Source organism: Corvus hawaiiensis, chromosome 8 (genome assembly GCF_020740725.1).
Source record: "Corvus hawaiiensis isolate bCorHaw1 chromosome 8, bCorHaw1.pri.cur, whole genome shotgun sequence".
Lineage (NCBI taxonomy): Eukaryota > Metazoa > Chordata > Aves > Passeriformes > Corvidae > Corvus > Corvus hawaiiensis.
In genome coordinates, this window is record NC_063220.1 from 21,035,043 (window position 1) to 21,061,378 (window position 26,336).

General features: G+C 38.2%; 1 protein-coding gene across 4 annotated transcripts in view; it reads left to right on the forward strand.

Annotated features, from left to right (window-relative positions):
• SEC24C (SEC24 homolog C, COPII coat complex component) overlaps positions 1–26,336 on the forward strand; it is a 38,454-nt gene that overhangs the window by 6,340 nt on the left and 5,778 nt on the right. For 2 of the 4 annotated variants that reach the window (XM_048311745.1, XM_048311746.1), the window contains exons 2-19: positions 1,225–1,427; positions 4,376–4,459; positions 6,883–7,024; positions 7,899–8,077; positions 9,311–9,760; positions 11,107–11,237; positions 12,443–12,511; positions 14,243–14,354; positions 15,155–15,282; positions 17,782–17,920; positions 19,833–19,948; positions 21,226–21,350; positions 21,609–21,800; positions 22,781–22,874; positions 24,588–24,704; positions 25,183–25,353; positions 25,741–25,837; positions 26,100–26,245. In XM_048311745.1, coding sequence (XP_048167702.1) covers positions 1,253–1,427; positions 4,376–4,459; positions 6,883–7,024; positions 7,899–8,077; positions 9,311–9,760; positions 11,107–11,237; positions 12,443–12,511; positions 14,243–14,354; positions 15,155–15,282; positions 17,782–17,920; positions 19,833–19,948; positions 21,226–21,350; positions 21,609–21,800; positions 22,781–22,874; positions 24,588–24,704; positions 25,183–25,353; positions 25,741–25,837; positions 26,100–26,245 — 2,667 coding nt within the window. In that variant the 5' untranslated portion in view covers positions 1,225–1,252. The remainder of the gene's footprint in view (positions 1–1,224; positions 1,428–4,375; positions 4,460–6,882; positions 7,025–7,898; positions 8,078–9,310; positions 9,761–11,106; positions 11,238–12,442; positions 12,512–14,242; positions 14,355–15,154; positions 15,283–17,781; positions 17,921–19,832; positions 19,949–21,225; positions 21,351–21,608; positions 21,801–22,780; positions 22,875–24,587; positions 24,705–25,182; positions 25,354–25,740; positions 25,838–26,099; positions 26,246–26,336) is intronic. The other 2 variants (XM_048311747.1, XM_048311748.1) reach the window with 2 other exon arrangements.

The window sequence follows — 26,336 nt, forward strand, 5'->3', positions numbered from 1 at the left end:
TGCACATGTTCATCATAGGGTTTGGAGAAAAATACGAGGGCAACATTAGTTATTTATTTTACTTTTACTTCACATTTTTATATAAACTTTTTATATAAAGTTTTTCAGTAAATAATTTAGTTGCCCTAAGCACATTTCTTTAGTGTTAGTGTAGGTAGTCTTAGCTAAAGAGGATAACAGTGGCATGGAGTGTCCAAAGAAGTACAGGCGATGCAAAATATTCTTATGAGAACCACACCACGAGGGAATCTTCTGCCCCTAAAGTCATCTCCTTGACTCTCCACAAACGAAAGGCACGATGGGTTATCTGCCTGCTTGCTGTTGTGAGAATTGCCTGCTTGGTTTGGGGTCTTAAATAACATTACTGCTTTTCTTGTTATAAAACTAGTCAGTCTCTTTATACAGTTAGTTAGGGGAATTGGGACTCTGTCTGTTAAGCAAGATTTCTTGTGGAAGTTTGCTAAGAAATGTCTCTCCTGTCTCTGACACTCTTGTTTCAGGTCTTAACTTTGGTATAACTCCTTTAGTGCCATCTTTGCCTGTGATAATTTTCCATTTTGAACATCCTTCCTAGGTGAACATATTGCTTTTGGAATATCTTTGTTTTATGAAATGTATGTACATAGTAAGGAATTTAAATCATCTATTGCTAAAAAAAAGAAGAGACTATAGCCCTCTATGCCAGTCCTGTTCTAGATTCTATCAAACACTTCAAGCAGCTGCCTTTGTGGATGGTGAAGTGTGTTGCTTGTAACAAGGAAACATGATCAAGTAAACTAACACAGAGGTGACAGCTGAACTTGTTCAGTGTTATTGAAGTGTTAAGGAATATTAAGGAATCACTCATCTATATAATGAAATCTATTTTCTGTTGGTCTGATTCTGTGAGGTGGAGGTAGTTCGTAAGGTTTCTCAGGAAGCTTGATAATAATCTGCTATGGAATGGCAAATGATGGTGTTTCTGTCGAAGATGATGATCACAAGTCTAACGAGGATGAAACGCTGACTAAGTTGATTAGAAAACATAATTTCTGAAAATACTGTTTTAAATAGCTCTTGTAAAGCATTTATATTACTTGAAAAAATTGCTGTGCAAGTGTAAGTTACCATTAATGTCTTAGCTTCCCAAGTATCTTAGGATCTCTCACTTATTTGAAAACAGTAGGGATGCTGACCAGTTTGGTTTTATATCTGCTAAAAGTCATTTTTCCCCCCTTTTTGCAGGTGAGATTAGTTTGGGGATGTGAATACAATGAGTGTAAACCAGCAAGCTCACACGGGGCCTCCTTACGGGCAACCTCAGCCTGGATATCAGGGATACCAGCAGCCTGCCTACGGAGCACAGTCATTGCCAGGGGTTCCTCAGTCGCAGTATGGAGCTTATAATGGGCCGATGCCAGGATATCAACAGCCAGTCCCTCCACAAGGTACTGCTCAGTCAATACTTAATGAATGTGTGAATTGTGGCGTGGATGGAATTTTTGCTGTATACTTCCTATCGTAAGTCTTCTTTTTTCTTGTGATAGCGATTATCTTTTTTTCTCTATGTAATTTGCATGATGCTAAGAATCATGTCATCACATATTCTGAAGTTGTTGTGCTGTCTCTTATCCAGTTTATAGGGCTTACTCTTCTTTTGGTAGTACATAAAATTAACGCATTGAGAAACAGCCTGCTTTTTTCTCTATGTCCATGTCCCTATGTTACTGAAGCACCTGACTAGAAGAGTCTTCCTGGTGAGGTTATGTCGAGAGGCAGCAGTTAGGGACTGTAACAGATTTATAATTGAGCCTGCCTTACATTATTGTGTAGAAAGATCTGCCCTCCATCCTGAAAGATTAAGACATACAACTCTAGGTAGAAAGCGTATTTGGAGCTATTTTCTCTAATGTCTTTAAATTCAATAAAAAGTTTGTAGACATGTGGCAAGCTAATGTATTCCAGAATTTCACTGATTCTGCAGGATCATATCCCTTGTTATTTTTGTCTGTTAAAAAAAAAAAAGAGTAATTGAACTTTTGATTTCCTGTTTTCAAAAGGAAGGCTGACTTTTATAAAGAACTTTGTGAGTCTTGGTTTTCAAGTACCTGAAATGCTTTGGGAAATCAATAGTGACTTTAACATGTGAAATGTAGAGTAGAAAATAACTATAGCTTTGAATACAAGTATGTCTGCCTTTTCAGATCGCAGGGATGAATTCAGTTTTGCTGAAATTAGCACAACATGAACTTAAAAATATTTGTTTAGGTTTCAGATGGGTGTTCTAAGGTAATTAGGACTATGCTGGTCATGCTAATCATCTCCGTACTATTCCCCCTGCAAGTACATCTTCAGTCTTTTGCAACTTCTTGAATTTTAACCCAGATTCAATGAGGATAGAACAACCAAAGTGCCTCTAGTTGTCTTGAAATGAACAGAAATGGGGGACTGAAATTTGGGTGCTGAATAATTGCACTGTTGGATTTTTGTGTAGAGTTAGTAGAGTAGCGGAGTAAAAGAGTTGAGTGTGGTGTGGTAAAGAATGGGTTATTCAGTTGCTCCATCTTCCTTTTCTTTCCTTAATCCTCTTCCTCCCATGCTTTCAATAAATCTCTTCTAACAGCACTTTCTGAGAATTTTGAATTAATTTCACAAAGGGTTTGAATTCTATAAAAGTAATGAAAATCATCTCTAAGTGGAGGAAAGAAACCCTGCTTCCCGGGAAAACAGAGGCAGAGCTCAGCCACTGAGCACTCTTTTTGACTGCTCGCTGTAGCCATTGACTAGCTTGTGTTTTCTGTCCAATGGAAGGAATGGGGAGAAATTGTACTTGCTTTAGTGAGGGAGAGAAGGGGATTCAAGAAGAAGAAAAATTACCACAGATTTGGAAAAGTTGCATCAGTGCAGCTATTTATATAAAAGAGGTTTTGGCTGTTAGCAGTGTGAAGAGTGATTAGGGTGTTTGTGAAAAGAAACTGATGAGCATCTCCTATCAGTTACTTCAAGAATTTTCAGACTTTACAAGCCTGACAAGCATCTCTTTTTAAGGGAATTAACTTTTTTCTTCTGGATTATTTCTGGTTTGCCTTTTTTAATTTTGGAACAGTGGTTCCAAAATTAAGTGTGGTTCATGACAGCTCAGTAATGACATACCTAGATACCTTGAAAACATTCATATACACTTGTGCAGATTAAAAATGCAGATTTTGTGCCAGTAATGATTGAAAGGTGATGTGACACTGAGGGCAACAAGCTGGTCTCATTTGAACAACAAAAGTGTTTTGCACTACTCAGGTGGTGTCTCATGTACTTTATTGTTATTATCAGGCAAAGGCCATCCACAGTTTGGGGGAATTTTTTTCCATCTTTTTTTCTGAGCCCATCATTCCTGGACTTAGCAGACTGTATTAAGGAAATCTCAGTTGTCAGGCTGTGCATTTTGGACCTGCTGTTTAGGATTCCTATCTTTAGAAGAAAGTAATGTAAAATTCAGAGCACTAGCACAACAGCCAGAGGTTGACCTGTCAGTGGCTGCTGAGTATGAAATCCCTGTGGAAGAGGGAGTAAAATGAGCAACACAGTATGAGAAACAGCAGACAGGTGATAGTAAACATAGTGACAGTTATCCTTTCTACCACCACACATAATGTTTACTGCAAGTCTTTGTGGCAAGACCTGTTGTAGCTGCATAATGTAGAGGAGAGAGAATTAATTTCAGAGGCAGGAATTTAGGAAACACTGAGGGGTAAAAGGAAAATGGCCAGTGTTATTCTGTAATCTCAAAATAGTTGTCTTAGGGATTTATTTTTAAAATAACAGTAAAATTGCTTGGAGGACTGAGTGAAGAAATGTTGGGAGCCAGTGCCATCCTTAGTCAGGGAGAGTTTTGCATCTGATTTATGTGGCAAACCCTGACTCTAACTAAATGGAATCATGGGAATGCTGTGGCAGTGATGATAATCTTTCTGGGGACCAGAAGTGGAGTGCTGTGATGCTAGCTGAAAATAGTAGCTTTTTGTTACGAGAATAGTGAAAAAACCAGAACAATTTTGTCCTGGTCCTTTAGTCAGTCTATTGGTTTCCTTCAGATGAGGTCATGTGGTTAAAATGCAAACACAATTATCTGAATACCATTAACAATTAGTCTGTGACAGGATCATTTTACATTAGGCTTAGTTTATGAAACTGTTAACATTTGTGTTAGTGTAAAGACTATATTTGTAATATGTTATGCATGGTAGAAGAGAGGAAGTGTAGCTTAAGGAACAAGGTGGTAGATGACATGAATTTTGTGTATATGGTATTTTCTGGACTGCAGGCTGTTCTCAGCATTGGAAAGGCTGTTTCTCAGTGCTTTCTCTCAGGCTTGATTTACTGGTGTATTCTGTCTTTCCAGGTTACTTTCCTTCCTTGGGGTTTCCTTCGAAGGGTTCTCCTGTATCTCTCAACTCTGACACTTCTCTTGCACCTAATTTCATAGGTAAATGGTGTTCTTTCTGTGGGAGTGTTTGTGCTGTGTCACTGCTTCTGTGCCAAGTTCGCCTTTAATATGGATACCTATCTCAAAGGTTGGGTACCTGATTGTTTAGGCAGAGGTGGGTGGGGCATTTCCTAATCTATTTGTAGGCAGCATTCCAAAAGCATAAATAGGATATGAAGAAATAACCCTAGTAGAAATCCCTTATGCATGCTGATTCATAGATAATACTTGACTTGTGACTAATGTTTTCTGAAGTCTGATTTCAAAACCTGAATTGGCTCATTCAGGTTCTGTCAGGTACAACCCTTAGTTTAAAAGAACTGGGTCTCACACTTGAGAGGGGAAGTGAGGTTTGAAGGGATAGCATTGAAAAGAAGTGAAAAATCTCCTCAAACCACCAGGAGATTGTTACTGGAAGTCATGAGATTTGTGTAGCTTGTGCTTTCGTTTAAGGGAAAAAACAAGTTTTTGACTTTCTTGGCTATACTTAGAATCGAAATACATGCTAGGAATAATTACTTTTCCGAAAGTTGTGACTTGAAATAGGAAATGTCTTTTCACAACTAGCAATCAAAATGTAAGAATTAGAAATGCTGCAAGAAACCATATTGTACTTTTCCTTTTTTCTAACTAGTGGTATTTTGGAAGAACTATTTTTAGTGGTGTCAATTTTTTTTGAAGATTAGGGTGTCAGAAGACCACCAAAGCCCACCTCAGGGCTTTGAGGAAAATCATAGGCATTTCCCATTTTGCTGTCAGTTACCTCCATTTTGAAGTCTTTAATAAGTAGGAGCATCTCAAAGATGTTGGAAGGGGAACTTGAGGATTTGTCAAGAAAAATGAATATTAGGGTAATAAACCACTAGATACCTATACCTGTTCTAGTGATTTCTTATTCAGTGACCATTTGAGCAGTCTGTGGTTGGGGTTCCAGAAGTATACTTGTGATAAGAACTAGAAAAAAAATACTTCCAAAGCTTTTTCTGAAGTAAACAATATTTGTCAAATGGTATGCCTGTTAAATTTGGGGGTGGAGGAATTTGACTTAATATATATAAAAAAAGTGTGTAGGATCCCTCCAGGAACTGGATTAAATATGCCTTCAAAGACAAAAGATAAGAAGGCCAAACAATTTACATGTACTATCAGAGGAAAGAAAGTACAAAGTAGATGGCAGGTATCACAAAAGAAATACCCTACGAATAGTTAGAGATCAGGAAGTGCTTAGCCAGAGGAACAGTAAGATGAAGGTGCTCTAACAGTAGTTTAGAAAAGACAAGATTAATGAGATTAAAATATATAAAAATAATAAATGTCTCTAGGAGTGATTAAATCCTGTTTAAAAATGAAGAGCAGCAGGAGGTTTAGTAATAAAGAAAAAACCCCAAGAAATTATCAGTTATTTATACAAGGTCTAGTTAATTCCTTCCTTGACTTTACATCCCCAGGTTTGCTAAGAATTGGATGTAGCAGCTAAGATAAAATGTATGAGTTGAAACTTCATGCTTTAGGGTATAAATTACACTATAGAATTGAGAAATGGCTCCCCTTATTTCCTATTTTGTAATGGTTCCTCACAAGAAGGTTTCAGAATCCCTTTGAAATTTGCCATGCGGGTCACTGTCAGAGTGACACAACAGTGTGTGTGTGTGGCCCTGGTCTCATGGGGCAGTTTTAGCCATCTGTACTTAATGATACCCCATACATGAGATAGGTTCCCTTGTGGTTAACAGGCATGGTCATACAGTTGTTCTAATTACCAGCATTGTTAATATAGTATTATTAAAAGAGAAGTTTATATTCTCTTTTTTGGAAGTAAAAGCTGCAGTTTGTCTGCTGGTATTGTATCCAACATTTTGTGGTCTGTGGAAAGACTGGTTTCTGAGGCAAATATGTTTAGGCTGTGACTGAACGAGCTCAGTCTGAAAGATGGGAAAGTATTTGTGTCTCAACCCTGAGAGGCTGGAAAGAACAGTCTGTGGTGGCCCCCATAATGTTATATATAAATGCAGTAAATAATGTAGTTTTTGAAAACTGAATCTGCTTGCATAGCCTGCTTACCTTTGAGATAGGGAAAACTGACTGTAATGAACATCAGATTACATTGAATACTCTTCTTGGTTTAGAAAAAAATAATTGGTCTTAGAGGGGAAAGTATTCGGTATCTTACTGACAAGGTAATTTTCTTTTCTTCATAAAAGGTGAAGTTGTCTTTTGAAGACCCTCCACAGCACATATTTTCTGCTTGATCTATGTGGAGATAGTAACTAGTGACACTGACTAAAATTATTTGTGCATAACTTATTTGTTGCTGTTGGAGTATTGTTACAGCAATTCTGCACTTGAATTTTTCATGGTAGTTGGTTCAAGCCCTTGTTTTTATAATTTGTGATATTTTAATTTTTTTCCCCTTATGTTTGTAGGTTCCTTAAGAGCCGCGCCAACATCTGGAGCTCCCCCTCCAACCTCTGGAGCATCTCATCCTTCTGGCCACCTGGCATACAGTCAGTTTGAACATGGAGATGTGCAGAATGGGATTCCAGCCTCAGCAGCCCCGATGCAGAGGTGCATATGAGAAGAGTGAATTATAACAAAATCCTGCCTTGGTAGACCTGTGCTAGGTCTAGACTTTTTAGATCTAAGTCAAACTAAATACTTTTGGGTTTTGTGGTGGACATTGACTTTCTTCATTGCTTTGTTATTGTTTTGGAGAAACATTTTGCCACAGGGGTATTTGTTAGTGAGTATATATGGAGATAAAAAACTTGTGGAAGGATATGAGCAGATGTCAAAGACTGATGAAAACCTCTTCTCCTCTTAAGACATTCTTTGTGGTAGTCATTTTCCCCTAAAAAAAAATCTGATGCCCATGGTCTGTCTTGTCTTAAACCAATTGCGTCCACACAACTGTAGTATTTGTTCCTTGGCAGTGTGAAATTATCTCTGGACCACGTGGCTGTCTTTACTGGGTAATGTCTTCATATTGATTCTGGGTCCTCTTCTGTCCTTTATGGATCCCTGAGTTACTGTCATCTAAGGCTCTTCAGCATCTTTTCCAGAAAGATACTGCCATGACCTCTGTGGTGAAAGTGGCAATAGTCCCAGAGGGTTCAAGTCTTTTGGGTGGCAGAGCATTCTTACATAGCCATGCAGGCCTTACTGTTGCTCACCCTATAGACTGATTTGTTGTGATAACTGAGATGGAATTAACAAAAACATAGCATTTGTATTTTAAGAGCTGGTAGGATTTTTTCGGGGGGGTGAAAAGGATTCAGATCCATGCAGGATATGTAATTATTTTTCCAAAACTGAGCTACAGTGTTTCATGTAAATATATGAGACCCAGGTAGTATTTATGTGGTAGAACAATTTTAAAAGGCGCAGGGAATTGTAACTTCTATAATGAAGAATCAGTTAAGTTTGTCATCTTCCCTCTCAGGCCACCTGCTTCTCAGCCGTTTCTGCCAGGCTCAGCACCCACGCCTGTCAGCCAGACATCTACGTTCCAGCAATATGGGCCCCCCGCAGCCAGTGTGCAGCAACTCAGCAATCACATGGCAGGGATGACAATTGGCAGCACTGCAGCCTCTGCTCCTCCCCCAGCTGGACTGGGCTATGGTAAGGTTTCCTGACTACAGAAATATGCTATTGATTTTTATTTTTGATAGTAATTTCATAAAAGATTTTTTCTTGTCAGTGATTCATTACCATATGGTTATGGGAGTTCTCTGCGTGTTGACATCTGCCATTGTAAACAGTACTTTTCTTAACTAAAAAGGTCATAATTGGGGAAAATAGAATTGAGACTATTGTAGGGGACAGTGCTGGCACTGCTGGACATGAATAACAAAGGAGGATAACAACATTGATCCTCAACTAGGTGAATCTTGAGAAACACAAAATGGTCTACCCCAAAGTTGTCTGTTGGAGAGTCTACATGTCTTGCCACTGTTGTGCAGCAGCCCAGTAAAAAAAAAAAAAAAGAAAGGAAAAAGGGCCTCGTAAATGTAAACCACAAAGGGCTGAAAATACTCTGAATGATTGTGTGAAGGGTTCTGCTGGAAGTCAAGAAAAAGCTTACTTAAACAGTAGAAACTGAATTTACAGTAGAAACTGAATTAACAGTAGAAACTGAATTTAGATACTTTGTTCTATGGTATTAGTTCTACAGTCTCACTGCTGTAGATTCGAGGGCTTTTTAAATTGGAGACTAGAATTTTGTCCTTATTATGTGTAAGCTGGTCTGACTATTTAAAAATTGCTTTGCTAAAGTACTTTTTAACAAGCGTCTCATAAGTCAGATTTTATAGGAAAATTACAAGTAGGTAGGGGATGCAGATTTTCTTGGCCTTTTGGCAATGTGTTTGTTAAAAATTATTCTCAGAAGGAGTACAGAGCTGCTAGTTTCATGCTATTAAAACCACAAAGCTCAAAACCATTATTGATATACAGGCTCCAACTGAGTGTGAGGTTTAAGATAGAAACTTAGTTCAAGAAATTCATGGATAGACTTGTGGTGGTTCATGTTTTGCTTATTCCTGGCTTTGCCCTTTTTTACTGGCCTTGAATCTTGAAATGTATTCTGATTATGTAAAATAAGCAGCTCAGACTTAGAGAGAGAAGGCAATGAAAGAACTATCAAGTTTCAGGTCCCCTGAAAGAGTTTCAGCTCTCTGATCAATCTAGGAGGATGGTTACTTAGGATTTGTCTCTGCTGGTACTGGTAAGTTCACCTGAAGATGAGAAAGTGGTAGACTTACTCAGGTGATGTGGAGCAAATGGGTTTTTCTTGCGTCTTAATTGTCTTGAGGATAGGAGAAAATGATGTTATATCTTTTTTTTTCTTACCAGGTCCCCCAACATCAGTTCCCCCAGTCTCAGGAAGCTTTAGTGCAACAGGATCTGGTCTCTACACACCTTATAGTACGAGCCAAGGACCCCCTCCTACCAGTGTGTCTCAGGGTCTTCCTTTGGCACAGCCTCCGTTTCCTGGTCAGACAGTATCAACTCAGCGCCTACCTACTCAAGTTCCCGGTTTTGCCCCACCTCCCCCTTCTACAGGGGTTGGACCTTCCTCTTACCCTCCTACCACAGGTGCTCCAAGGCCACCTGCCATGCCAGGCCCACCACTGCCTGGGCAGACAGTTGCTGGACCACCATCATCCCAGCCTAATCATGTATCCTCACCACCACCTCCATCAACTATGGCAGGGCTGCACCCTGGGCCTCCCATGGGTGGTCTCCATGGACCATCTCCTCCCACTCATCCTCCTCAGCCAGGATACCAAATGCAGCAGAATGGTGAGTATTCTTGGTATAGGAATTTTAAGTTACGTGTTCTTTGTATGCTGCAAACTGAGAACTAGATTTCGGGTTGTCACCTGTGGGCTCCTGGCTGCACATCAAAGCTTCCGTTTTGTTTCCCTGTGCTCATGTCTAAGATAATATCATGTGTCATTCTAAGATATTTTATAATACAGGTGTTAATAAGATTAACTAAAGGAATTCTAGCTTACTTGGGCAAAAAAGTGTTTAGCAATTAGTGCCATAATACTACCAGAATTTGTGATCAAAATTTTATTATGGACTCTAATTTGATGTCTGAAACCTCACCTGTTCAAAAATAGACATCAGAAATACCGAAAAGCCTTATTTTATACTTCTTAAATTTGTGGCTACTGTGCATATGCAATGTGTATGGGAGGAGTTGTTAAACATTGAAAAAGGAGTTGTGTTTTTTCTCCTTTAATTCGCATAACCATATTTTTCTCCCTTGTAGAAGCTTACACATCTTAAATGTACTTAAAAGTAAGACCAGTTAAGCTTTCTGTATTCAAACCAGTTTTCACTGGTTTTTAATCAATAACACAGATAGCTGGGATAAAGTAATCGTGCAGCTTTGCACAACTGGACAGGTAAATTGCTTAAAAATATCTGTTCAAATTCCAAGAACTGTAAAAATACTAATGGGTTAAATGTAAACTGTAAAACTGTAAAAATACTAATGGGTTAACTGTAAAACTGTAAAAATATTGTAAAAATACTAATGGGTTAAATCATGCTCTTACTCTGTAAGTGACTGGAATTGTCTAAAATAATATGAAATAGCTTGAGGTAGTTACAAAAAAACAAAAGCGAAAATCACACATTAGCCTATTACTGTAATTTCAGACGAGCCAAAACTGCCCAGGGGAACTCCTTGCAGTTCTTTAATTTAAAGAATTAGGGATCATCCACTGGCTTATTTGGCTGTTCTGTGTGCACTTTCTGTTAGACAGTTCTGCAGGTAAATGTTCATAGTGCATGATCTTAATGTGCATTGTAATGAACAATTACAAACTCTAAAAATAGTTACAGTAGTGTGCTGGTTTGGGCTGAGGTAGAGCTAATAGCCTAAAAACCTGTTTCCTTAAGTCTAGTTTTGAGGATTGTATCTATCAGTTTATTGGATTGTCGATAGAGACGTACCAGTCTAAGCTGAAACACTGTGATAAATATGTTTAATCGTAATTAATTGAAAAGCACATGACTTTATTTTTCTGGAGGGTTTTTTTTTTTTAATGATGGCAGGAAATGTGGGAAGTGCCAAATGAGGAAATGCCTAATATTAAGCTGCTGTTTGATTCTGATGTTCTTTTCTTGTTAAGGTTCCTTTGGACAGGTGAGGGGTCCCCAGCCAAACTATGGAGGAGCCTATCCAGGAGCACCAAATTATGGAAGTCCGCCTGGACCACCACCTCCACCAAAACGCTTGGATCCAGATTCCATTCCCAGCCCTGTAAGCTTACTTGTTCTTACCAGTGTCAACTCTTCCATGGTGTCTTTGCATAAAACAGAACTGACAAAGACCAAAGCTGAAAACAGGTTTCTCATTCCAAGGAATATCAGTCTGTTTTCCTGCTTACGTTTTTCTCTTCTATCCACCTTCAGTCTTTCGTGATGAATAAGCCCAGAGGCAGTATTTTTCTTGGTGACTAAAGGAAGGCACTGCATATGGAAATCACTGCTCTAATTCCTCAAGTCTTTTTCTGTACTGTGTTATCTTTTGAGAATCCTTGAGGGCTCTGATTAAACTTGTTTCTCCATTTTTGGAGTCTTGCATAATGACTTTCCAAGGTGAATTGATTTCAGGTTTTGAGGTGACAATCTGTGAACTGTATGATCCATGTTTAAAGTATGGTTAGTAGGAGGTGATTGTAGTGCTTTTCCTATAATCTGTCAAAAAGCTGGTTTGGTTTTTTTTGGGTCGTGAAGTCATGGTGCTACGTCAGTCAAATATGAACAGCTTCTCAAACTGGGATTGTCTTTTAGAATGGAGGTTCTGAGACAGGATGAGCAGTTGTATCTAATGGTTAGCAACGATGAGTAATACTAAGCCTTGTGGTCTTATTGCCACTAGTCTACTGTGCTGTTCCTTTCACTGCTGCTGATGCTGTTTCTGTACTTCAAAACTATGAAGAGAATGTAGTCTTGAGTTATATCTTAGATCCGAACTGATGTTATTCAGAAGGTACTTGTATTTAAAAGAGATTACCTGTTTAGATTCCAGGTTTATGTAAAGCTTACTACTGTGTTTTTTCATAGAATATAAGTCTTTAATTGCTTGTCTGCCTCTCTTCTCTTCCACTAAATGAAATCTCAAATGGCTTGTGTCAGTTGCCTTCATGTTAGCATGTTCTTAAAGCATAAAAATCCCCAGTTTCTAACCAAAATGAGCAGCAGGTGAGCCACTGCCTCCATTAGCAACGTGTCCAGAGCCAAGCCAAATATCCCAGCAAGACTGGTTTTGGAATCAATGTATGCTGCAGAAGCTGATGTGTCCTGTTGCATGAAACAGTATCTAAATGTATCTAATTCCAGTGCTACAGGTTTGGGTAGAAAGAAGTAACACTGTTACTTTTTGGTTTATTATTCTCTTTTTCTTTTCTTTTCTTTTCTTTTTTTTTTTTGTGGCGCTCTTATTTCTTATTTAAAAAAAAAAAGCAACTAAATGAGCTGCCACCCCAGCAGAAACCCAGACACAGAATAGACCCAGATGCAATTCCTAGTCCAGTAAGTGCTGTATATATGTCAATTGTAGTCTGTTTGTTGGTGACCATCTGTGCATGCCTGAAACCTGAACTTCACCTTGCTAACCCTCCATCATTAATCTTTTACCCTTTCCTTGCTGTCTTCTGCTTGCCTGATCAAAATGAGTAACATTACACCACATGAGGTTGTTAAAATCTTCTGTGATGAATGGTGGCACAATAGAAAGCAGTTTTCAGAAACAGATCATGAAGAATGTCTCCCCTTCACTTTCTTTGATCTTTAGAATATTGCCTTCATCAGATTCCCACTGGCATTTTCAGTGTAAGCTAGTAGTATAATTGTCCATACAACGTGTGTCTCATGTCAGCATGCACACAGCATGAGCTGTTGTAGCCGTGTTTTCTACCGTGTTTTGATCAGAATTTGCTTACTGTTATTGTTGATATACCAGTACTGGGCCAGTGCTCTGGAGTTCTAAAATTGCAGATGAATGGGAGTTTTTTTAATGTTAATTCCTGATACAAATCTTTTAGTAGTTTGGTATGAGGCATGGGGAGCTATAAACATTCTCTCATTATCTGTGCTCATGCATAACCATTAAATTTTGAATTTGAAAATTTAATGTTTATGTTGGAGAATCTTACCTAAAGAAAGAAAGAAAAAAGCAGCTACCTTTTGGATTGGAAGAAGAAAAAAAACAACTTTTGGCTTTTTGTTACCCTTTGTCACTTCTTCTTCATGTAGTCACAGTTTATCATTTAACAGGTACCAGTGGTGAGATCAACGTCAGTCAGCCTGTAGACCTTTGAATGGAACTAGATTTATTCTAGAGTAGTCATTGTCTGAAGCTATGGGAGGCTCTCTGCTTGGCAGCTTGCAATCTGTAGTGAGAGAGTGGAAGTTCTGCCATGCAAACTTCTGCATTTCAGAATTTAGGCAAAGGCAGGTGTGTTTGATGGCAAATAAGAGTAGAAGAATGGTTTCTAGCTTTAATTCTTTCATCCAGTTACCACTGTGGAAATGTAGTTTGAACTGTGTACGAGTACAAATGTCAGTGGATATTTTAGTAAAGCAAAACTATTCAATACATTTCCATGATCTTAAGCAAATTTGCAGTTGTAAAGAATTTGAAATACTAAGAAATTTAAGATTTTTATAGGCTTTGAAGTTTGATTCATTGACAAGTCTATTGAAATTTCAATTTCCACGTTCCCAGAATTCAAATTGCAAACCCTTGAGCACCACAAAGTAATGAAGATTTCCACCTGAGCTTGCAAGCCATATGTCTTTAGGCCAGAGTTGAAGTGGTTAGAAGTAAAGGCATACTATGAAAACAGTGGGAACATAAGAGAAAGAAAAAGCCAGGTTGCCTCTAGAACTTCAGCTTGAGGATTATAGAAGCTTACAATTCTATTTGACTAGAACCATACAGGGGAATACTACCAAAAATTCCTTTCGTGATCTGAGTTTGGCTTTTATGAGTTCAGATCAGACTTTAAAGCACAAAATATGCTGCAACTAAGAACACTTGGGGAAAATATACTATTTGCAGCTTGTAATTTATTGTTAGTCATTAAGTACTATTTGAAATCAAACTGAGAGGTGACTGCTTGACAAAATTTACTTGCTCTTCTTATTTTTAGAGATAGTAATGTTTGCCTCAGGTCCCCTTTTCACTGTGTTAGAGATTTTTTATTTTGCAGTACTTGGAAATCAAGCCTCCAAATAATAGCATGGTGTTTTCCATCACAGATTCAAGTGATTGAAGATGACAGAAATAACCGTGGGTCAGAACCATATGTCACTGGAGTGAGAGGGCAGGTCCCACCTCTTGTAACTACAAATTTCTTGGTCAAGGATCAAGGTAAACTATTTTTCTTTTCCTAAACAAACAAACAAAACACAAATCCCAAAGAGTCAGTGACAGAACCATATCTTTAAAGGAAAGAGGCTTAGTTTCAGGTGCTCTGTTGATTTGATGTCAGTTTAGATTATCCTGATTGTGTGGTAGCTAGTAACCAACTTGCAGGTAAAAAATGTTTTCCAAGGCAGATACCTAGGACCAGCATTAGCAGAGATATCAGAAAGCAGCAAATGAAGCCTCTTCTTTAGAACTTTATAAAATACACTTAAGAACTGAAATCTACTAGCAACATTGTTAGAATTGGACTGACAACTGTATTTTTTAAAATTAAGAGGGATGTAAGTTGGTCTGAGAGCTCCATAGAGAAAAGATGTTTCATCTTTTAATCTCTGACACTTTGAGTTTTAAAGTTCTGGAAAAAACTTCAGAATCTGATTCTGTGATTAAGTATTTTACTCTTCAGCCAAAATTACAAAACAGAATAGTAGAAATGTTTTGAGTAGAGTTTTCTGTCTACATTATATTTTAGTCTGTGAATACAGTGAAACAGAAATGCCTTTTAATAGGTTTAGGTTGACTGGGAGTCAAGTTCATTTATTTTAAGGTCTTTTATTTTATGTAGTTAATCATGAAGAGGTATTTTATTTGGAATTCAAGTTTTCCATAGATTGAACCTGAATGTTTAGGTAAGCTCTTAGTGTCTGTGGCTTAACAACACAACTTAAGGTATTTTTGTTTCTGTTCTTGAATATAAACTTAATTTGCTCTGAAATTTATGTGTTTTTTTATTTGTTCCCCAGGTAATGCAAGCCCCCGCTACATCAGATGCACGTCTTACAATATTCCCTGCACCTCTGACATGGCCAAACAATCCCAAGTTCCCCTGGCTGCCATCATAAAGCCGCTGGCTACTCTGCCACCGGAAGAGGTGAGAACCGTGTGTAGAGTTGTGTGCCCTGTGCACGCTCAGCAGGAGAATGCTCTCAGGTGTCAACATTTAACACATATGTTTAGAAGGCATATTTAGGTAATGAAGACCAGGTAAACATTGATTCTCCAACAGGTGTGCAGTAGAGATCTGTAAAGCAGAAGAATGTTGTGTTTAAAGTTTTTAATATTTTGATGGCCATGATAATTTCAGCTTTTTTGCCGTAGCTGTCAAGCACTGTCACTAAATGACCAAAATACTAGGATGGTCATAAAGGCATCCCCTTCCAGCTGATCTCAGTTTCTTTCTTGGTATAAAATATTTAAATGGTTGCTGATCACAGGTATTAAATCTTTTCTAGAATGCCAAGTTGTGGAATTGGATGAGAATTTATGAAACAGCACTGGTTAAGCTATTTAATATGGATGTACATGCACAGCACTGTGTGGGATGACAGCACAACACTGAGTACTGGGCACTGCTGAGCTGCACTTGTATTTCTGCCCTTTCTCTCTGCAGCACTTACTTCTCTCTAGGTGTAGTGTGTGGCTGTTTAGCCTTTTACCCACTCATGTTTGGTTGCTGAGAATTTGAAAGCTCAGAAACTTTTACAGAGTTTGACATTTTTTTAAGTAGTCTAAATACTCTGGCTACTGTATAGTGTTAGCCTGCTTGGAGCAGTGACATAAAGACAAACAGGCTTGTTAAATTTGAATACATACGTCTGCAGTATTCTGTGCCCTGCTAAACCTAAGGGTAGCATCTGCTGAGAAAAGCCATTTCCTCTGGTCTGTTTAAGGGTTCTTTTAAGGTTTTCCTGTTCCATTTCATTAGTGTTCCTAAACTATGGTTTGAATTTTAAAAAGTGGTTTATGATAAAACTGATCTGTGGCTGAAGTTTAAAAGAAACACAATAGGAGAATGAGGTCTTACTTGGGAAACTTGGAGGCTTGTGAAGTTACACATTTTTAGCAAAACTTTACAAATAATAATTGTTTGGTCTCCTGATGTGTTTATGCTTTGAACAAACACTTATGGTGTCCAAAAAAAAAAAGGCTAGGATTGGAAAATTGCCCTGGAGACCAGTCAGCTTCTAGTATTTGGAAGTTCTTTATGGCAAGGGAAGACTCACTGTGGAGGGGCCCTTCCAACAGATGAAGACTGAGCTGTTCAGAGCAATAAGACTGTAAATAGAACTAAAGCTTCACATATGAGAGGATGAATGTTTCGTGAAAATAATATCTTATGAAACTATAGCATTCAGATAAATTTACAATATTTCGTAATCCAGGACCTTTGCCTTAGGTTATGCACTGTTCAGGAAACCAAACTTGAGGCTTTGGAAAGAAGTATCTGTCTTCTGGGACTAAGTGGTTAATGACAAGTTATGTATAGTGCTGCCTGTTTCCAGCACCCTTGTAGTTTGTTTGCATGTTACAGAGGGGAGGCTGAGGAAAAAAAAAAATTGTGTTGAAGTACAATACCAACATTTCCTGCCAGTCAGAAAAGTTGGAAATTTGTTTCCTCTGAAGAGGTCAGCCTGGCCTATAGGAGATGAGAAATGCTGGCTGCAAAACCCCTGTACTGTCATTAAATGATTAGTGGGGTTGAATGAAAAGACATAACACATCTGTGGCATGAAGAGGAAAGTGACTGGAGCATTTGCTCATCTTCTGATCAGTGAATATGTTGTCTCTTAAAAATGAGCATAGATTTAAGGTAACAGAGAGTTAAGACCAGACACCTTTATTGGCAGAAAATTTAAAAACAAGTAGTTATATTTTTGAGCTAAGTTTTTAGTTACAAAAAGTGCTTTGAACTATGAATGCAGCTTATAACTTGCATGAGTTCTGTCTCAATAATTTTAAAGTGCTTCCTGCTTGTTCTGATGTTGAGAAGTTGCCAAGCATCTTATTCTGGTTTGGGTGCAGAAAGAACATATTATAAGTAACAGTTGAAAAATGGTGTCACTATATAACAGTTTTGAGGACTTGCTGTACAGTGGGGTCAAGACAGTAAGAACTTGTGGTTATAATGCATTTCATGATAGAGTTCAAAAGTAAGTCTTACCAGATGGAATTTTTTACAGTAGATACTGTGCATTCCATATAAGTCAAGAATATAATGACTGGCTTTGCTTTTGTTAAAAAGCTTGCTTTTTACAAGGGGAAGAGAGAAGGGTGAAGAGTCACTTTCAGTCTTCCATGTTCACTTCGGATATATCTGGCAGTGCATTGTGGTCATGTTCTTCAAGCTACTTGCTACGTGGGAGAGCCCATTGATGACTCTAGCGTGCAGAGTACTGCTGTGCTAGAGCTTGAATTGAAAAGCACTTACGAAATACTTGTTCAGGCTTCCCACCTCCCCTGCACTCTTTCCCACAATGCTATATCTTATGCCATGTACAGGGAGATAGAAATGACCACACAATGCAGAGCTTAAAACTTTCTCATCATGGTGTGACCTTTCTCTTCATGTTTTTTTCTCTTGCTTCCACAGACCCTTCCTTATTTGGTAGACCATGGAGAATCCGGTCCTGTCCGATGTAATAGGTGCAAAGCTTACATGTGCCCTTTTATGCAATTCATTGAAGGTGGAAGGAGGTTCCAGTGTTGTTTCTGCAGCTGTGTCACTGAGGGTAAGGTTTCTTCTGGAAATCACTCTTTGGGCTCTACTGGAAAGGTCTTTGAACAAGATGCAGGCAAATAAGTCTTTATCAAGTTACGATCATTTATAAGGAATACTGTGATTTAATACGTGTCTAGTCTTGTAAAAAATTATTGTAAGGCATGTTCAGTGTTCATTTCTGAAATTGTGTTCAAATAGGTGCTTATGCATTGTAGTAGTGTAGCAAATTTTTAATACGATGTATTTGTAGCATAATGCCAGGTGGTTTGAAAGACCGTTGTATTTTCTTAGGATATTTCAAAAGTACGGGATTTTTTAACAGACTGAGATACAGATCTAGTCTGTAGCATGTGTTAGAATTTTTTTTCTCACAAAGCCTTTTTTTGCCTCACAAACATTCCTTAGAGGTGAGATTGCAGTTAAATCTGCTACAGCTGAAAAAGAGTTTTCAGTACAGGCCAGTTAATATTAGTTGCTCTTCTAAATTAGTACAAAACGTGCTTCATTTTAAGCAGAAGTCACAATGGGCTGCTCATAGCATGACATTTGTAGATTTGTTTTGAAAGCACAATGGAATGTAAGGTACAACAAACCTTATGAGGACGTTTTCAGTGTTCCATTTGGTAGCTTTTAATGGACTGTTCTTACCACCTCAATTATGCTGTACAAGTGTTTGTACTAACCAAAATGGGAATTAGAAATGGCCAACTTTAAACACCAATTTTGTCTGGTGATTTTCTGCCTGCATACATTCCCGGTCCTTCTCACTCAGCAACTGTATGTACCTTTAACAACTGGGCAAAGGCAGAAAAGGGAGGGATGCTGAGAGACAGCTGATGAAAGCAATACTCTGAAAACACAATGTAGTTGTACCTAAAACTTGAGAACAATTTTTGTTTTCTCTCCAAAAATCATCAGGCAATTATCTTATATGGGATGTGTACTTGGGAACAAGAGTGATAGATGCTTATATATAGTCTTAGTGATATCACTTTGTTTTCTTTTGAACTTTTTAAACTTTAAATGTTTAAAGTAGTTTAAATATGGTGAATACTATCATTCCAGGTAATCTCATTTTATTCTCCCCTGGAGCTATATAGACAGCTATATAGAGCTATATAGACAGCTGTAGCTGCAATGCGTTTTGTCACCGGAGCAGTTCTGCAGGAGGGAGTGTCTGTCATGGTAGTTCTTGGGGCACAAGGGAAATACTTGTTTCTGCAGCTGACTTTTGTAGGCAAAAATTTAGCTTAACTCCCATTTTATTTTCTGATACCTCATGCCAGCACAGAAGTACTGGGTGCTGGGCATATGGTTACACTTCTGTTCCTCCTTCTTAATCCACTGTAAGAAGTACTCTGTCTATTCTGATAAAAAGATTATGGGAGTCTGTGCATGCAAGAGTGCCTGGAGGCTTTACTCTTGTGCAGCATGGGAAGGGAAGGAAAAACTAACCCAAACAGCAGAATAAGGAGCTCAATGTTTTAGTAAGCCTGATTTGAGTCAGTAATGACGTAGCCTGTAGTTTGCCTCAAACTCTGTTTTACATAATTTGTTACAACTTATATGGGACGTTATATTTTTCCTTTGGACTAAATCCTTCAGAATAATCCTAAAAGTGTATTGTAGTGATGTTTCTGATATGAAATGTAAAATGAGAATGGAAAGGAGATTCAAGAAAAGTACAACAGTAACTACACAGTGTGCTGTCTGGTGCATGAGACAAACTGGAGTAAGTTTGGGTTTTTTTGCTTTAATGATGTTCTTAAATTGCATTAATATTTTTAGTACTTGTGTGCTAGCCCAGAGTGCTAGTTCACTTTCCTGGAGTTTTTTTTGAAACAGCTGTTGTCATGTTGACTCTCTAGTCACAGTGTTTATTATGGGCATATCACTGAGCATAATGATTTTTCCTTTCCCAGTGCCACCTCACTACTTCCAACATTTGGATCATACTGGAAAGCGAGTAGACTTCTATGACCGACCCGAGTTATCACTGGGGTCGTACGAGTTTCTAGCAACAGTTGACTATTGCAAGGTACAGTAGAACGTGTTTATTGCTTTATTTATTTTGCTTTTAAGTAAAAAAACTATTTTCTTGAAAGTAAGAAAGACATGAATTGTCTGGGGCTGATTTCTAGCTGGCAGAGATAATTAACAGCATTAATCCAACCCACTTTACTGCGTAAAATAACATGCCTGTCTGCTTACTTCCAAAACTAGAGGAAGTCCTGATCACACATGACATAATATAATTTAATAGCTATCTCTGTAATTTTTTTTTTTTCCTGGAGCTATATAAGCAGCTATGGCTGTGCTTACCTTAGGAGTTCTGCAGAAGGTACTCTTGTGCAGTAGTCCTTAGAAGAAAAGGGGATTGTAGGAGAGGTTCAAGACAAGTACAATAGTAACTGTGCAATGTGCCACCTGTTACCTAAGGCAGACCTTACCTACTGAACTTCAATTTCAAATACAGCCAAAGTGGTTAAAAGCGCAAGAATAGTGTGGAAATGTATCTTTTCAAAGCTGTTTTGCTTTTAAATTAAAGATTTAAATAATAATTAACTTCTAAGGAATAGGGAAAATATGTGCAAGGTATTTATTAAAGCAACTTATATCTCTGCTGAAATATTATGCTGAGAAAATAGATGTCTAAATGTGAGTTTATGCCGGTTGCCTTCTAATGCCTCTGTTTTACTTTGAGTTAAGACAAAAGGTTCAGTTATTTTCTAACAGCTTAAGAACTTTAAATCAAATGAGATGCGATCTTCCTAGCTTTTTTGAAAGTTCTTCTGTTTTGCTTTTGTTCTGAGTGCTTGTTCCATTATGACCTATAGATTTCAGTAAACTATTGACTAAAACAAGTTTTTCATTCCCAAAGAAAGCCTGATTTTTAAGAAGGAAAAAGTTGTCATCCTTGGAGAGGAAAATCTTTTAGTTTATATAGGTGAAATCACCTATGACAAGTATGGTCAGATTCCAAAGTCTTGAGATCTGGCAGGAATCTTCCCTGTCTACTTTTTCAATCTATCCTAGTGATGTAAAGGGATTGTTTAGTTATAACTGTTCTTCTCTGATTAATGGTAAAGTCAGTCTAGGGCATTTAATACCAGTCCATTTCAAACATAATATGATTACATGTCTGTTAGTTGGAAAAGGACAGGAGAATGAGCTGAAGAAACAACTGCTGCTCATGCTTACAGAGGTACATGAAAGCAACTAAGTTTTGACCAGCATTGATTTATCTGTGTTAGGGAGCTGTTATGTGAGCTGCATTACGTGGCAATAGTGTGATTTCTTCCCTCTCTTCCACAGAATAACAAGTTTCCTAGTCCACCTGCTTTCATTTTTATGATTGATGTGTCTTACAATGCTGTGAAGAGTGGCTTAGTGAGGCTAATATGTGAAGAATTAAAGTCACTCCTAGATTACCTGCCCAGGTAGGTATACTGTGAACTACTGTTGTCAATTAAAATGGGAGATGCTGTTACTTTTTCTCTTTAAAAATGCTAGAAATTAAAAAATTATTTGATAATCCTGTCAAGCTTTTCTTCAGAAAAAGGCCAAGCAGAACATTTCTTGATACCCTTCTAGGTGAAAGTAAATTTTACTTCCTTTCATTTTTCCCTTATTGTGTTGGGTTATGAGTAATGGTTTTCCTATCTTCTTGGATGTGAAGGCAAGTATGTCTCTTACAGGGAAGGCAACATGGAGGAATCAGCCATTCGAGTAGGCTTTGTCACCTACAACAAAGTGTTACACTTCTATAACGTGAAGAGCTCACTGGCACAGCCACAAATGATGGTGGTCTCAGATGTGGCAGATATGTTTGTGCCACTCCTTGATGGTTTTCTGGTGAATGTGAATGAGTCCAGGACAGTTATTGCCAGGTAATAGAAATTGGTTTACCGTGTGTGTAGTAAAATTTTGTTTGGTAGATTCAAATGTTGTGTGCTTAATTGTCATGTTAAAGCACTCCATGTGTTTTAACTTACTATACTGTTTGAGATTAAGCTGGCAAAGTAGGGTGGGGAAATTCAAGGGCTAAAGGTTTATTTGGCTCATAGTCCAGCTTGGCAGAAAGTGTATATAAAGGGATTTAGAGCTGAAGGGCATTTCTGGAGAGAAAAAAACAAACTAAAACCAAGCCACAACAAAACACAACTAGGATGGTGCAGAGGGAAAGTTATAAGAATGCTGCATCACTGTCTTTAAGGCAACTGTTTAAATAACTGCAAACTGAGACAATAGGGATGTCCACTTTCGGTTCCGTGGAGAAAATAGACTAAGTGGGATAAGAAGATAAAATCTGAAAGGAAAGAAAGAAGTTAGTGAAGTTTTGGCAAACTATTTACCATGATATTTGAACTATAATTATTCTATGGTGTGTAGCTAACTACATTTTGGGAACTAGACGTGGAATTGCATATTTTTAGAGAAAATTTCTAGCCTGTTTTGTAATGCATTAAACAAGCCTAAATACAAAACTGTGGATTAAACCTATTGATCTTTGAATAGTACACAAGATGCTTGGCAAACAGAGGCCAAGTGTCACTAGTATTTCCTAAGAATTTACTTACCTGTATATTTTGGAATATATTAGAAGAAATACAGAAGAGCTGTGGACTAGATACCAGTTGAGGCTATACAGCAAGCACTGAGGATATGGATGAGAGAAGCCAATGAAGAACAAGACAGCATTTTTGTCAGATGAGATGCCAAATACTCTAAAAGTTACACGAATTTACAGACATGTTAGCCACTTCTGTTTAAACCACCTCACTCTTCTAGATCATCAGCTATAACTGTGTTACTTTTCCTATTAAATGGGATCTTGAATTCCTCTTTTTTTTTTCTTGTTCTTTGCTAGTTTGCTGGATCAGATTCCAGAAATGTTTGCAGACACCAGAGAAACAGAAACTGTTTTTGCACCTGTGATTCAAGCAGGGCTGGAGGCACTGAAGGTTAGTAAATTATTATGACGAATTGTTTTCAGCCAATTACTCTGAAGTTCATATTCTGCTAATACACACTAATAAGACAATTCTAAAGATTTTGTAAGCTCCTTGTGGTAGATGCATTGCATGTAGGGCGTACTTGGCTCATTTTTGAAGTGCATGTACCTTCTGTTTTGTGCAGCTATCTATATGTTCTTTGCCCAATTCTTTTTTAAATAATTTTTTCAAAGTGTAAGAACATGGCTTACTCTCAGTTGTCTGACTGGGTTTTGCTTTAAACAGTTTACAGAACCTACAGGAAAAAAAAGAGCCTCCAGCATTAAAAAAACAAGTGCTGAAGTCTGTTAAATCTCATGGAAGTGTTCTGTAGTTTGGTGTCTTTTTAATCCTGTACTCTGGTAGAATCTTAAACAAAAGGAGAGAATGCTATCTGTTGAAGTTGCCTGCAACAATGTGCTAACCAAGTAAACCTTTCCTAAAGTTCTTCCATTCTAGTACTTCATCCAGACATAATTACATGCGTGGTTTAACTCCAACTTGTCTGCTGTTCAAATTGAATGCCTGTATGACTTCACCCCAAAGTGATGACACAGCTCTATTTGTCTGTCATGTCAGCCAGCCAATCATTTTAGTTGGAAAAGACTTACACGATTAGCCCAGCTTTTAACCCAGCCCTGCCAAGTCCTCCACTGAACCATGTTCCTAAGTACCACAACTACGCATCTTTTAAATACCTCCAGGGATGGTGACTCCACCACTTCCCTGGGCAGCCTCTTCCAGTGCTTGACAGCCCTTTCCATGAAGAAGTTTTTCCCAATATCTAATCTAATCTAAAACTCCCCTGGTGCAACTTGAAGCCATTTCCTCTTGTCCTATCTCATATTACACGGGAGAAGAGGCTGACTCCCACCTGACTACAACCTCCTTTCAGATAGTTGTAGAGAACAATGTCTCCCCCGAGCCTTCCTCTTCTCCAGGCTGAACAACCTGAATTCCCTCACTCACTCCTCAAGCAAGAATTGTGCTCCAGACCCTTCACCAGCTCCATAGCCCTTCCATGAACATGCTACAGCACGTCAATGCCCTCATAGTGAAAGGCCTGAAACGTTAAAGTGGAGCCTCACCAGTGCTGAGTACAGGGGGAATGATCCTTAATAGTCTCTCTTAATCTCAGTTTTCGTTACAATTTTTCAATCAAGAACTAATAAAAATTGCTAATTGACTTTTTACATACTGCCTGGGTCAGAGAAAATAGCTACTAAACATTAGCTAGTGTTGGCATAGGGTGTTGATTTAAAATTACTGGTCTGTTGAAGCTCAGATTACAAAATTCTTTGCCATTTCTGTGACTTTTTTCCACAAATTCAGTAGCTGCAAATCAGGGAAGAAGGCAATGCAACATGTTTGCACAAAATCTTTTGTATCTGGGTCCTGCTTACTGTTCTATCTCCTTGGAGAAAGTTCTTTTCTCCCTGCTGTGGAACTAGTGCAAATCCAGTAGAACTCAAACATGCTCTTCTGTAAGTGACCAGTAATTTATGCTCCCTCCATTGGACACCAGTCAAGTAACCAAGTGACAGCGAGCCTGTGTGTCTGGTAGAGTCATCCTGACATAAAAAGAGTGATGAGGTTGCTTGAATGTTTGTTCTCGAATCACTGCTTCCCTTACAATTTTTGTAAATGTTTCTAACCTCTGTTATTGCACTCACTTTCCTGCAGGCAGCTGAGTGTGCTGGCAAGCTCTTCGTTTTCCACACCTCTCTGCCCATTGCAGAGGCCCCAGGGAAGTTAAAGAACAGGGATGATAGGAAACTGATCAACACAGATAAGGAGAAGGTAATAATGATTTGCGTGATCCTTACACAGGAGTGTATATTATGCTCTTTATGGAATAAAATAACTGAAACAGTGTTTTAAAAATTACACGGATAGCACATTCTGCAACTGTCCCAGCTAATACCTTTTAACATTCCACTTTTATCTTCTGTTCCCAAGCAGGGCTATGGAGACTTGACATCATAAGGACAGCTGTAGTATGAGAACAAGAAGAGTTAGCTCTAGATTATTACACAGGGTAAAATACCAAATCTGGGTTAAAGTAAATGTGCTGAATTTACAATTAAAGCAAAATATGTAGTAATTTTCATAATAATTAACAGTTCTTCAAAGGCAGAGTCAGGGAGAATTTAGATTATTCTAATTTCCCTGAAGAAAGACTTAAAATATAAAAGTGTATTGACCGGGATTATAAGATGGATCTTGCTTTCCTTTTCCTGCACAAACTTCTGATGTCATCTCTGATTTCCTTTCTTAGACTTTGTTTCAACCACAGACAAGCTTTTACAACAACTTGGCCAAGGACTGTGTGGCCCAGGGCTGCTGTGTGGATCTATTCCTATTTCCAAACCAGTATCTGGATGTGGCCACACTGGGTGTAGTACCTTACCAGACAGGAGGCTCCATTTATAAGTATGCGTATTTCCAGGTAGGAGTGACATTGACTCAGGCTGGTATCTGATCCAAGTAAGAATTATTGTTTAGCTAAGAGTTCTTTTTTTCATAGTGGGAACCACAGTGAAGAAGTACTTCTTTGGAAGTAAATGGCTACTTAAATTTCAAGATAATCAGCAAAATGATTTGGTAGCTTTGTGTCTTTATAGAAACATCTCTGTTAATAACAAAACCCAACAGGAAGAGTTAGGCTGTTACCTCTTAGCACAATATTTTATTAGCAGGCCTCTGAGCCTGGTATCATGGCTGACTTTTAAAGTAAGACCGCAGGAGGTAGCATCTGGTTTTAAATTACTTTATGGTTTATGAAGCAGGTCTGATTTATGGAAGTGTGAAACTTCAAATACTGCTTGCCTTCTAGCTGGAGACAGACCAGTACAGATTCCTGAATGACTTGAGAAGAGATGTCCAGAAAGAAGTGGGATTTGATGCTGTAATGAGAGTGCGTACAAGCACAGGTGGGTGTTAGCATGGATGAATCTTCATAAATTGACCACTTCAAGCATGTCTCATAGGAAGAAAGAGATTTTCCCATAATTTAAAACACGTGGTGACTAGGCTACCCCAAAAGCTCTGCTAAAGCTTTGGAATTCTCTTTTGTTGAGACTGCAAAGATCCTGCTGAAATCTGTCAGGATAACTTGGTGTCAGGGTCCAAAGGCTGGCTGTCTTGTTGTTCTGTTCAAAATGGTGGTTGATGTTGGGTTTTTCCCTCTTTTAGGTATTAGAGCAACTGACTTTTTTGGAGCTTTCTATATGAGCAACACAACTGATGTAGAGATGGCAGGTTTGGACTGTGATAAAACAATCACAGTGGAATTCAAGCATGATGATAAATTGAGTGAAGACAGTGGTGCACTCCTTCAGGTGAGGGGGGAGGCTTTGTAGAAGAAGTGAGTTGACAGTTGAATTATTAGACACTTCTTCTAGGAATTATTTGTTCTTTCTTTCTGCATCT